This window comes from Montipora capricornis, chromosome 4 (assembly GCF_036669925.1).
Source record: "Montipora capricornis isolate CH-2021 chromosome 4, ASM3666992v2, whole genome shotgun sequence".
Classification (NCBI taxonomy): Eukaryota; Metazoa; Cnidaria; class Anthozoa; order Scleractinia; family Acroporidae; genus Montipora; species Montipora capricornis.
In genome coordinates, this window is record NC_090886.1 from 33,865,501 (window position 1) to 33,879,759 (window position 14,259).

Here is a 14,259-nt window from a genome sequence, read left to right on the forward strand (position 1 = left end):
CGAGAATTATGCATACATACATGCTTTATTTAAACACGGTAAAACCTTCAGTAAGAATTCAATAGATATAGTACAATAAAATTCAGTACCTACTATAGTAATAAAAATACTGTTTTACAAGGTTGCCGTGTGGGAGTCTAACCCTCATTTTCATAAAATCGATTCGAATCGTGTAAATTGTTGGGTAAGTTGTTCCATCGTGAGGCCGCACTGCAGCAAAAACTTTTTTTGAGATAGTTGTTGTTTGGTTTGGGCAAATTAAGCTTCATTGGCCATTTTTATACTAGAGACGCATAATTCGTCTGCGACGAGCTTGGGCAAACACTTTTTCTGTGTCTGTTAAATTCGTCTAGTATAAAGACGGCCACAAGACGCATGATGTAAAGTATCCAGTTTTGTGCGTCTTCGAAGACGCACTAAAGTGGATACTTCGTCCAGACGAATTATGCGTCATGTGTCCGTCTTTATACCAGACGAATTTTACAGACGCAGAAAAAATGTTTGCCCAAGTTCGCCTAGATGAATTATGCGTCTCATATAGTTCGTCCCGTTTTTACACTTGACAGATAACATTAGAGACGCATAATTCGTTTGGACGGATTATGCGTCTCTAGTATAAAAACGGCCATTTCTAAATTCCTGACAATATTTTGTGGTGCGAATTGAAAACAGGTCTTGTAGATAATCCGGAGCAAGACCATTTAGTATTTTAAACGTTAAGGTGGCTTTAAGCTTTTTCCGACCCTTAGCGAGATTGTCCTGACGGAGTGAGGTGAGAATATGGTTAGCACTCACGTCATTATCTGACTTTCTCGATTGACAGCTGTCAAAAAATGGCGCGAAACTCAGAACAGAATCGTCGCATTTAGTCTTTGTTGTCTTTTGTGGAGGTGAAGATGACGATCTGCGTCAAGATAAGATGAATAAAAAGCTAGAAGCTAGAAGTGGGCAGACACAAGTGGTCATGTTGCAGCGACAAAAAACTTATGTAGTGCACACTGAGGCGACATGTAGCAGGGACAAAATCACAATATGTGCACACACATGAAAATGTTGCGGGTACATGTTTCAGGGATATGTTGCAGCCACATGTCCCCTCTTCTGAACTGATACTTTTATAATTGTGCAACACCAATTTGGGGGTGATTTTGTCCCCGCTACGTGTCCCATGAAGTTCAACTTGGGACACATCGTGCAACATATCCCTGAAATATGTACCCGCAACAATTTCATGTGTGTGTGCAAATGTTGTGATTTTGTCCCTGCTACATGTCCCCGCTACGTGACCCTAATGCATGTCGCTGGAACATGTCGCTGCAAGATGTCCCTGCAACATGACCCGTCGTGTCTGCCCACCTTAAAGGTGATGAGGCTCAAGTCTTGAGGTAAATCAAGGGATTTACATTTGTTGTGAAGAAGAGGGAGACATAATAATACCAACAGAAACAGGGTTTTTTAAACCTGAAAAATTATGACAAGACTTGGCGAACCAATTCAAGTGAACCCACACTGCTCACGTCTTCGAGGAGCTCTGCCGAACTATTTACGCCGATAAATTACCTGGGAATCGTACTGTCTTACCGGTTACCGGAGAACAGAGCCACGAAGAACAAATCTGAAGCCTCCCCGTGGCCAGACACCCAGCGCACAAACTTGAGCGGCCACTGAGTTTCAGATCAAGGAAGGTTCAATGAGCAACATGGAAGACGTCGCTTCTAGGAGTAAATTCCTTGATTTACATCAAGTTTGAAAATCATAGCAAGGTTTCCCACCTTTAAGTCCAAAAGTTGAAAACTTTAATGAAACTTTATATCAAAGTTATTTCTCAGGCTACAGACAACTAAACGCAGATAAAATATCTCCAAAAATGTTTCAACGATTACGGTGATTTTTTTCGAAGTCAGTTGAAATATTTAGTTTCTTTTAAATGCAAATCGTTCAAGAAAAGTTCTGAGATTCCGCAACTATATCAAATGAAGGCGAGAAAATTCACCTCACTTTAGTAGCTCCAAGTAATTCGGAGATCTCTTTGCCTTTTTTGTAACGGTACCAGCGTCCATATGTAAATTGCTGCTGCTTTACTTACGGCCTTGTTTTTTTAATTTTTAACGCCTTATCATAGCCTTGGCTTTTGTCCGTCGCTAGAAGACTTGCTCCTGTTTTCAAAAAATACCACTACAAACATACAAACGAGACTAATTTTAACTCAAAGAAACCAACTTAAATGTGGCAGCAACAATGCACTTTGCCGGACGGACAGCTAACATTGCAAACATTTTCTCCAGAATTTCTCACCCTGAGGCAACATTATTGTTTAAAGTAACTCTTCTTCTTGTATTACTTGCAGCTTGTTGTGTCAGTTCTTCCTTAAATTATTTCCTCTTGCCAAAAAACGCAGTTTTCTCAAGTTTGAAGACGGCGGAAAACATTTGACACATCCGCCCGCTTATTACAGTATGCAAAAGTAGAGATTCCTTGTGGCAAGATCCTCTCAACACTTGGAGGAAGAGCATTTCGTTATGCAGCCCTGAAGCTCTGGAACAATCTGCGCTGTAAAATATCTAGCCTTGACTCACTCTCGGGTTTTAAGTGCCACCTCAAAACATATCTTTTTAAACAACAAGCTTTTAATTTGTAAATCTTATATATTTTAATTCGTCAAATATTTATTGTTTACTTTATAGTTATTATTAGTATTTATTCATTTATTTATTTTCAATCCTAAATGCTTGTAAATTTCATTTATTTTTAATCATTTTATTAAATTGTAAAGGGCATTTGACCATGTTCGGCATGAAAAATGCGCTATATAAGTGCCAATTATTATTATTATTATTATTATTATTATTATTATTATTACTATTATTACTATTTTGTGAACTTGAACAAGGTGAAAAGGGCGCGAATTTTGCACCTTGCGCCAAATTCATTCATTTCATTGGTTCTAATGTCATTGGTGGAATGAATGACACCTGTCATCCGTCAAAAGCAGTCAGTTAGCGAGTGTTGAACTTTCGTGTTTTTCATATTCTTTTATTTGTTAAAATGAAAACTTTCTTCGAACTAATACAACTGCTCCTTGAGGCGCGGTTCAAGTTTCGAGTAAGGAGCGGGACACATAAGCGCGCGAAGACGCGCTTGGCGGCATCATGGAAATGAGCTATTACAAACAATTGCTATTACACCATGCTCTACAAATGTCAGTTCTGTACTCATTAGTTTTTTTGTTTTAACAAACTAAATTAGGGAAGATTTATCCATAATTTGTGGGCGTTTTTAATCAAACAATCATCCCACTCGCGACCCCTATCCAACGCGCGCTCGTGGAATCGTAACATCACGAACTCAAAGAGCGTGACCCACAATGCATTTCGCATATCTTCTAAGCGAATGCACAGTCAGACCGTGAAGGTTTTTTATGAATGGCTACGATGATGCAAAATGAGTTGTATTATGCTGTTTGTAAAATTAGGCGATTCTCTAACAGGTATTAAATACTTTCCACCATGAGTGTTAAGTTTACGGAGGAGGAAAAACTACAGACTATAAGTTTCTTGCGTCAAGTCCTCGCCGATCAACCGAATGTGTTTGAAGACTGTGACTCATTGCCACTTCGGGTTTGTCCACTTCCAATCTCTGTAAACGAATTAGAAGGCCAATGTATCGACTGGTGTTTACAGTACCTCAGCAAATGGTTAGTAGTGGTGCTAAAATCAGTTACTTAAAGTTATTTAATGTAATGTTTACTTGCGTAACTCTTCGTCGAGTTTTACTGTGTTTACATTGTTATTGTGTACATTCCATCCCTGTATACGCACCCACTCTGTCTTCTGGGAGTGTGATAGTTCGACTTTTTATGTTTTCCCAGGCGTTGAAAAATAGTAAGTTTAATTTCCATATCGATTACTTTTGTGAGTTTAAGAAAAAAAGTGATAATTTCTCTTCATGCAGCGTTTAGTTTAGCCGTTTTGCCTGCAGCTAGCGCTATTGTAGATAATGATCTTAATTCAAAGAAGGAATTGTGTTTTCAATAGGTGTTTAAGAGTTCTTTTTAATTTCACCATTGAATTAATTCTAAATGATGCTGCTACAGCAGTTGACTTATATACTATTGTATTATCCAATCAAACAGAGCAAATTAGTCATACGAAAGTATATCTGTGGTTTTGGGCAATACGGAATGTTATGTCTGTAATATTTTTGGCCCTCGGAAGAAAGTCTGTTCTCAAGAAGAGTTACAATATTGGCTTCTTTCCAGATTTGGGAAGGACAAGGTAGCATAATTCTTATCTTGCGTGTTGTTTTTATTGAAATACGAACTTAAACAAGAAAGAAGTAGTTCAAATGGTTGAGTTTTCCAACAGAAGTTGACATTTATGTGAATAACAATAGGCGTGAATGACAACACGAAACATATTTTGCGTGCACGTGAGACCTCAGTGTGATATGATCAAGGTAGATTGATATGAAGTGCTTCACTAATCCTGGGGATTGTTTCCTTGAAATTGAAGTGATTTTGTTTTATTGTATGACTAGGGAAGTACAGAAAAGAACACAATCTGGCTGCATGTGTTTAACGCGCATTTTGTATGAATTTCTTTTAAAACTGATAGTCTGTAAATTCTTTACCTTTCACCCCATTTCTGTTTACGCTATCTATTTGCCAATGCCTGCAAATTGCAAACCAGTGTACCACAACTTGTTGTGCACTAATAGCTTCTCTCGCCAGGTCTTTGTTGAAATTCCTCTGATCAACAATTTAGTAAGAAATGCTAATTTAGAATAATCAACAAGATTATAATTATTTTTGAAACATGGAGTGACTGGAATAGTTCTTGCTAATGATAACAAATAAACACAATTTGAGTTCTGTATAGGTATTTACGATAGCTCCCCTCTAAATGTATCATACTTACATGTACATAAAGAGAAGACTATCCTGATTTGCAAATTGCATGTGTGCTATGCATTTTTTAGAGTTTGATACTTAAGTGTGTCATAATATACTTATACTTAGGGATTATTATGGTAAATGGTTTGAACCATTTATGACACAGAGAGATAGGGAAAAAAGTACTGGCTAATGATAAATGTAAACAAAATTTGAAGGGGAAATTTGTGTTAATAGATCTTTACAATGGCATTTAGTAAGACTATTTTGCTGATGTTTCTAAATTTGTTTTTATATCCTGTTTCTTTTAAATTTTATTAACTTAATGAACTTATTATCTGGGGATTTACTTAATAATAAATTAATGTTATTGTATTTTCCACAAGTCTGAAAGTAAAGGAGTGAGCAATACATGTGTGGCTGTACGTATGCCTATGCTTGTGATATTTTGTAAGTGACATTGGCGACCAGTCTGATGAACAGTAGAGCTGGCACTGTTTGCCCCAGTGTACATTTATGTTAAATATTGTATCTGACTTGTGAAATGAATGTGTAGTAGACACAATGTTTATTGGTGTTCTGTAATTTGTATCCTACAGAATGTTCATACTGTAATACATGTATATGTATGGATGGAGAATACTACACCAAAGTTAAGGCTAACATTTGAACTGTATTAGTATTTACAGGGTCCATTTACATGTGATATGGATATTGTATTTCCGGTTTGTGGAACATTTATCCTTGCATGCTGGGGATAATTTTTTGCAAGTGATAGTCACAATGGTGAGCTGTAGACCAGCCATTTTTAGTTTTAAATCCCATATATAGATCTATATTGCGCTATAAATATTGTAACTGATTAATAAAATAAATGTTTTATATGGCTGGTTGATAAATTGGGCAGTATATAATTTGGATATGTAATGTCAATAATTGACATTAATTAATGTAATGTTTGAACAGGTATTCATGACTGTTGGATTTTATTTCTGTATCTTTAGTAAAGTTCCAGAATTTACTGCAGCGCTTATTGCTCAAGCTGCTGTCAAAGAACTCAAAGAATCTGATCTTTCTGACTACAGACAAGAGGGATCAGAGGACTCACGTAAGAAGACGCATGTTTTCATTATTACTTGTATGCTTACGAATGGGTTCCTTGTCATATTAATATTTGCCCATGATTAGGCTCCCATATTAAATTCTACTAGATAACTTTTTGTCATACTCTTTAATAAGTTAAAGGATTTAGGGAGATTTCCAACAAAGAAATAAAAACGGTAGGTCACAGACTTAGTTTTTCTGATAATTTTCAAAAACTGTAGTTTAGAGGGCCTTTTTGTGGACCTGGCGTGTTGCCGTGATAACTGATGCGACGTCATAAGTGCCCTTAAAGTATTGACCAACAATAGAGTTGCAAAGATATTTATAGTTTGCCTACACAATGAAATGTCCTTTTTTAGTATCTTTCATCGTTTCACAAACATTATAGCAACAGAAAAACCCTTTCGAGCCTCCTTAAATGTCATTAATGATGCAACCAGAGGTTGATTGGCCAAAAGACAATTTGTAAATGGTGAGCATTGCAGCTATAATTATACCAAACTGACAGACCTCACAAAACTTTATTTTAACCCATTGACTCCTGGGAGTGAGCCTTTTGATAAAGATTTTACTATCAACTGTCTAACGCCAGACAATTTTACTCATCAACTGTGGGCGTCCTTCAGGGCAGTCAGGAGTGAATGGGTTAAGCAGACTTCCCTCCTATAAAGTGCTAGTGTGATAAAAAAACCACTTCCTTTTTTTTCTTCAGATTTTGAAAGTGCGATTGCTTAACACTTGATTGGCAAAAGTTTGAGCTTTGATTTTTATTAAAAAGTTGTTTACTTTGAGCGTACGTTTTGGTCTTCATGGTCCACCATTACTCAGACACATTCCAAAGTGACTGATTGGACATCAGAGGGTTTGATCTAGGGAAAAGTGGCATCATTAACTCACATTAAAATTTCAGCGTGTAAACGCAGCTTATTATTATGCAAAACACAGGTTAAAAGTCTGAAAGACCGAAACTCGCGCGACTCCGGATCGAGTGGCTCGTGTTCGGGTCCTGGCCGGGGACATTGTGTTGTGTTCTTGGGCAAGACACTTTACTCTCACGGTTCCTCTCCCCACCCAGGTGTATAAATGTAAATGGGTACCGGCGAATCTAATGCTTGGGGTAACCTTGCGATGGACTGGCATCCCATCCAGGGGGGAGTAGAAATAATAATAATAATACACTTTATTTAAAGAGGGTGGTGCGGAATAGTTGAGGTAACTAATAAACTTGTGGCCCTCTATTTAAAAATTCTTACAAAACTAATGCAATATGATAAAAAGTGTACATAGAAATGTGAAAGCTAAAAATACAATGTACGTTAAATTCCAACATGACCATCAACTAAGCTAAGAATTTAAATCTGACAAGAACTTGAAAACTAATTGTAAATAAAAGTAAAGCATGGCTTGAGAGCAAATAATGAATCAAAAGTTAAACTGTAAGATGCTGAAGCTTCCTTTGTACAGCAAAAAGATTTTTTCTAAAATTGTTCCTAAAAGATTCCAATGATACAGAATTCCTGAGTTCTATACTTAAGCTGTTCCAAACTTGACAAGTAGTAACTGCAAATGATCTACTGCCTTCAGTCATACGATTAAATCTTGGACAAATAAAGTTAATGTTACTATATCTTGTAGTACATCTTCATGCTACAGTTGTAGTATATCTTCATGCTACAGAAACCGGACATAAGCGCCGTTCTGATGTGCCTTCTAGGCTCGTAGCAGACTTAACCTTTTACTTTGAGCGTAAGTTTTGGTCTTCATGGTCCGCCATTACCCACCTTCCAAACTGACAGATTGGACATCAGTGGGGTTGATATAGGGAAAAGTGTTGTCCCTGACTCACTGGCTTAAAATTTCAGCGTGTAAATGCAGCTTTTTATTATGCAAAACACAAGTTTAATAGTCTGAAAGCCCAAAACTTGTGGGCTGCATATTAATTCAGCCGCATACACACACGTTGCAATGATTCTTACATGTAAACCATTGAGTCTTTGACGTCATTTTCTCCTCGATTCAGCTCTATCTCTCTGTCCATAAAATAGCAAGATTCCAGTTAAAATGAACAAGTGTCTTTTTAACATCAAGGCTTAAAACTTGGGTCAGTTACTGTTTAGTTGACATAGTTTTGAAAGCCAAAGAAAAATAAAAATTGATTTTTTTGGTCATAGTAGCACTTTGAATTCACAAAAATCTAAATTGCTAGGAAAGTTGAGAGAAACCACAATGCTTAATACACATATTAATTTGCCGTGGTTGCTACATATGTACATGTACTCATGCCTTTTCAACTTGGTTTGAATTCTGGTTGAAAAATTGGATAAATGAAATCCACCCAAAACATTAATTTTATTTTCTTGGAAGAACAAGAATACTCATCAGGGAATAATGATATGGTTTGCATAGCGGGGACCTTTGACACCCTGGTTTGTGGGTTGGGTATAGCAGCCGCTATAGTTTACTACTCTGTTCAAAAGGCTTTTTTGGGTACTTAAAGGGAAAGTATAGTCTAGAAAAATATTCTTTAAAGTACTAAAACTTTTTCCCAGGAATTCGAAAATAATTGCTGTTTTATCCAGTTCCCTGTTATTAAAATGTGACCAAAGCACTCTGAAGTTGCCTCTTTTGTGATTTGGAGAGCACAGTCTTAGATATGAAGTGTTATGACGTAGCTATAGTCAACAAACGTGGTCGACACCAAATTCTTCGTTCCCCGATCACTTTCTCAATGTTGTGTGATCTTTCTGTGCCAAGAAATTCAAATGTAAGATGTCAGCTATGGTAAACGGACATGTGGTTCAATCATAGGCAGCCCAAGCATAGACTTTGTATGGGAAAATTAACTTTGAGCTTATAAATGCTAAAAACAGCTGTAAACCATGTAGAAATAAACTTTGCTTACCTCTACTTATGTTGTCCTCGTCTTTTGTTTGCAATCGGAGGGCAAACTTAGTCCGTTTAAGCCGGGTTTGTGGCTTTCGAATTTTTACGATGAAAGAAAGAGAAGAAAGGCTGGTGACTTGCGGCGATCTCGTCCCACAAATTGTCCTCGCATCACAAAGAAACGGTCCGAATCACCATATAAACACCACAGCCTTAAGGCCAAATAAATTTTGGCGGATAAATTCCAAATAATGTTGGGCTTTCTTTTATGACGGGAATGACAACTAACGACATCGAAAAAATTCGAAAGCCACAAACCCGGCTAAAACGGACTCAGTTTGCCCTCCGATTGCACAGAAAAGACGAGGACAACTGTACGTAGAGGTAAGTGAAGTTTATTTCTACATTTACAGCTTGTTTTAGCATTTATAAGCTCAAAGTCAATTTTCCCATACAAAGTCTATAAATCGTATACTGAGCTTGGGGGGCCTGTGGTTCAATAGGTAGTAGTGTGACCGAAACTTTATTACTTCTAGATCCTCTGATCAATCAATCTAGATGGAAAAAATCAGCCAGAGCAAATGTAAACAAGACAAAAACCTTGAACATGAGCTTTTCCAGGCACTAAAATAAGCTTGACTTATTTTGTTAGCTTTATAGAAACTACTGCAACAATTTACTCTTTCCCATTCGATGGAAATAATTATAATATAAATCGATCGTTTGTTTTGAAGTTGTAACAGGGGTCTTGTAGAAAGCCATGGTAAGCAAATTAAACTCAATTTCCAGGCATTTATTTCACAGCAATGCGCACAGGATAGCACTGCAAACTCTTTGTAAAACTCCTGCATATAACTCAGATATAAAACCCTGTTTATAACGACCACAAGGTAAATCTGTTCTGATGGTGGAGCCAATGTCAATACAATTTATCCCCTGCATTAAAATTCAAGTCTACAAAGTATCACTCTCCTTGCATGTTTACATCAAGTACATCCTTGACTATTGCTACGTCATAGTGTCGCTGGCATACACAAAAACAAAGATGGTAGATTTCAATTTAAAATTTCCTATTTTTGAAGCATTATTGTTGGCTATTTAAACACATTAAGCCCAAGTGAGTGGTCAAGTATCACAATACAAGTAGTGGTGGGAATCGGTTGAGACTTCACATTCGATCATCAGAAATAATCAGATTGCCCCAACCGATCGATCATCGATTATAATCGGAAAAATCTACCAATAAGCATTCCACATATTTTTTATCTAAATAGAAGTCAAAGTGGGCCCTTCCTTCACTTGATGAAAACCAAAATATTTCCACACTTTTGACCTGGCGTTTCCAGGATAGCGAAAGATCCATTTTAGCCGCCATGTGGGACTCGTCAACAACATGTAAGCGAGGCATGTCTGAGAGAGGACACTGGGAATTGGGGAGAGATTGGGGAGGGCGAAACAAACATTTTCAAGCCAAAACGAACAATTGTTCATCTTGGATCAGAGGTGACATTATCTTCCTCTGGTGATTTGTAAATACATTTGAGATCTATTTCAAAACTTATTTTGGACGGTAGTGATACTACAAACGCAAAACAGTGAGCTTGTAATTTATGTCTTGGTTCAGTTTACGAAATACAAAGTGGCTTAGCATGCCACATCTTTCAAATAAGCGTGAGGTATTTGAAGTGACAACAACACAGCGAACAGGGTACCGCCAGGTAAACACAGGCAATCTTAGATTATATCTGCTGTTGTGACTTAGAAGTTAGAGTCCATGAAAAAAGACAACTCACACAAGAGTTGACAATACTTTTATTTGTCCCCAATAAATTTTTAATTTTTCAGCGACAATCGATTATGAAAAAAGCAAAATCGATTGTCGCGTCGCTTGAACTTTTCGATCAACTTTCGATTATATTCGATCATCGGCCCACTACTAAATACAAGTAAAGAACTTTCGATTCAGAGAAACTATCATCATCATCATCATCATCATCATCATTATTATTATTATTATTATTAATGCCCCAGTTGTTGTTGGTAATATACCAACATCATTATAAAAACCCAGTGAACAGTTGATCCCTTTAGCACAAGACCTACAGTGGAAATTTAAATGCTGGGTTTTCTTTTTCAGTTCTCAAAACTGCTGAAGTTGCTAAAGATGTTTTCAATAAAGTTCTTGAAGTTTGCAAACATTGGGAAAAGGATTGCCCATCATTGTACAAGTCAAAGATGGTGTATGAATCTTGCGTTCATGCCATCAAAAACACACGAAGGAAAATGGAGGATAAACATGTCGTACTGCCTCAATTTAATAATCTCTTTGGATTTGCAGAGGTGAAAATATGTTATTAACATTTATTCAGAGTAATGTGTTGCACAGTTTGTGTTGTGAATGTCTGACTTGTCTAGACACCAGACCATACTGCATGTGCCTTACAATAATAAGGGAGGGAAGTACAATGTACATAGCCCTCGAATGCAGACGTATTTCCTGCGGTCGTTTCTCTCCCCCGAAAAGTAGCATTAGCGAAACGGAGCTGCAAAACGATTTCTGTGACGTAACTGCTTTAATTTGTTTTTTTTTTTTCGCCAATCACGTTGCATGAGAGAACAGATAGTCGAGTGATCTCCGTGCAATTTGTGTTATCGTTGTCACTAGCGAACCTTTGAAACAAGCAACTATAAGTGAAACGCCAAAGAATTAAGATTCCCTGCAGTGGCAAGTGTTGCATTCTTTGACGAACAAAATGTTTGGTTGCAAACGAGAAGATAAATGTGTTTAGTAAGAGTGTTTTGGATATCTCTTCTTCGATACTTCGAGCCGATTTATGTGGGCTAACTGCTGCACAAAATGCTATTATCGACCTCTAAATACAAGAAAACTGGGATTGGTTGGGATTCAATTGCATACCCATATTAACTACTTTTTTATACACTTTCCTTTTATTTATCTTGATGCACTCTTTTCTGTAAGTTTCAAGTCTCTTGGGAATGTACATCAGATGGAACTTTGCCCTTTCCTCTTCCCCGGTTGCTAATTATAAAATATTTTGTATATTTTAGTTTTTTATTTAGTGTATTGTGACTGCAGTGTGACTGCATGGCTCAAACCCTGCCTAGGGTTATAATGATTTAATGTTTGATTACAGCTGTAAATCCCTTTTTTGATAGGATCACCCTTGCAGTCAGGCATTCTTTGCTGTTTATGATGGACATAGTGGTGTTGATGCTTCCGATTACGCTGCTATACATCTTCACTGTCACCTTGCAAGAAGCAGAAACATAACTAAAGATCCAGCGCAGGCTTTAAAGGAAGCTTTTGAAAAGACAGATGAGTGTTTTGTCGCAAAAGCTAAAAGGGAGGTACTTTCACCAAGTATTGAGCTTTTTTTTAATAGTACAGTGGTTTAAATTCCTAAGAATATGTAAAAGTAAGAAACAGCAGTTAAGGTCCTGGACAGGTAAAAGTCAAATTTCTTTGTTTTTGCAAATCTTGAATCGGTGGGAGTAAATTTCCTTAAAAAAAAAATTCGTGAAAAATCAGTCTCCGAAGACAAACAAAAAATTCCTCAGGGGTAGTACTATCATCTATTAGAACTGAAAATTTGGAAGCAATATCTTAAAACCCGTCAGGACAGGAGGTCTGAGAAGTTGTAATTTTGGCATCAAAATAAACCTCTAGAAAATCGAGCCTGAAGATTTAGAGTGCAGTTCATGGTCTGCTGAATAACTCTGCCCCCTATTTCAAAGCCAATTTTGCTGAGCCAATCAGCATTCAGGCACATGCTAAGGTAGCAGATTGCGCATGAAAGCTGTCAATTGACACCCAACCATTTCACATGTGATTGAAACAAAGAAAAGCGATTTTAGCAGTTTTAAAATTAATTTTATGGCACTTTTTCTGCCCAAATTAAGTATGAGATGGGAGTTTCGACTTTGGTGCGTAATATTTCCTTTAATTCTTAACATATCAAAAATTCCCCACGGTATTGGAGTTCATTCATCTTTGACTAATATGCAACAAAGTGCGGTTATTTTCGCAATAAATTGAAGGGGCAGGAGCTTCTGTAGCAGGCTCGGTCGTTCTGAGGCAATATATTAAATACCAGTCTGAGAAAACTAAAACTTTGTTCAAATAATTCAAACTTAGCTTTTAATAATTATTAATCTGATATATACATGTAGTTTGACCCTATACGAAAAATAGCGGCTCAACAATTTAATTTTTCCGCGGACACCTCATTTCCCTTTACCGAGAACTTAACTGTAGATGTTACTGACCTTGACTATTGAGAATTGGAATGTTGATCTGGTATGAACTGAGTTTTTTGAGTTTTATTTTATGTTTATCATGGATGGATCGTGATGCAAACTAATTGCGACTTTGACAGTCCAATACAGCATTATTGGTGGTGTTCGTATAAAGGAGAGAGTATGATATTCTTGTATTAGGCTCGGTTGCTTGACAACTCTACCCAATCAATACCAAAATATAATGGTACATTGTGTATCTTTTCCCACCTATCTGCCAAAATAATAATTAATGGTATTGGAGTCCCAAAATTGCAATTATAATATTATTAGTTGACAGTTAAGCAACAATAGTAACATCATGATGGTAATGTGCATTAAAAAGTTCATTAAAATTTAATGGTCCAATTTTAGACTTAAATTGGGAAACATGATGTTTTTTTAGAGTTCACAACATCGAGTAGAAACAGATTACAGTCTTTAACAGCAGAAACAGTTCTGTGATTTGGAAACATGTTCAGTTTACTTTGTGTTTTTACTTGTAGATTGTACTTACATGTAAAAGATATTTTTGTGCTGTCATTTGTGGCTGAAAGTAATTCATGATTTTGTTTCAAATCAGGGTCTTCGAAGCGGTTCTACTGGTGTAGCCGTTCTAATTAGTGGTGAATCGCTCTATGTTGCGTGGTTGGGGGACTCTCAAGTTGTTCTCAGCAAAGGTGGACAGGCTGCTCAGCTGATGAGTCCACACAAACCCGATAGAGAGGTGCGTATTGTGCTTCTTGCTCTCTATCCAGATATGGGCTATGCTAATCAGGCATGTTAAACAGGCAATAAATAAAATGACGGATACATTTATGATAACTATGGTAATTTGACCTATTTTTGGTACAGTATTGTGATTTGTGAATATTGTTTTGCAGTCATCACTTAATGTTTTGATTTTAACCCATTGACTCCCAGGGGTTCGCCATTGACGAGTAAAATCGTCTGGCGTTAGACAGTAAAATACTAAGTCTGGCCGGTTTGGGCCGGTTTGGATGTCAATGGGTTAACCCTTTCACTCCCAAGAGTGCCACTTATAGATTTTACTCTGTCTAACGCCAGATGATTTTACTCATCAA

At 37.0% G+C, this 14,259-nt stretch overlaps 1 protein-coding gene across 1 annotated transcript in view; it reads left to right on the forward strand.

Moving 5' to 3' along the window:
- The first annotated feature begins 3,391 nt into the window (after nucleotides 1-3,391).
- LOC138045981 (protein phosphatase 1E-like) overlaps nucleotides 3,392-14,259 on the forward strand; it is a 17,662-nt gene continuing 6,794 nt past the window's right edge. The window contains exons 1-5 of the mRNA XM_068892641.1: nucleotides 3,392-3,694; nucleotides 5,896-5,999; nucleotides 11,016-11,218; nucleotides 12,056-12,247; nucleotides 13,758-13,901. Of these exons, the coding sequence (XP_068748742.1) occupies nucleotides 3,507-3,694; nucleotides 5,896-5,999; nucleotides 11,016-11,218; nucleotides 12,056-12,247; nucleotides 13,758-13,901 (831 nt within the window). The 5' untranslated portion in view covers nucleotides 3,392-3,506. The remainder of the gene's footprint in view (nucleotides 3,695-5,895; nucleotides 6,000-11,015; nucleotides 11,219-12,055; nucleotides 12,248-13,757; nucleotides 13,902-14,259) is intronic.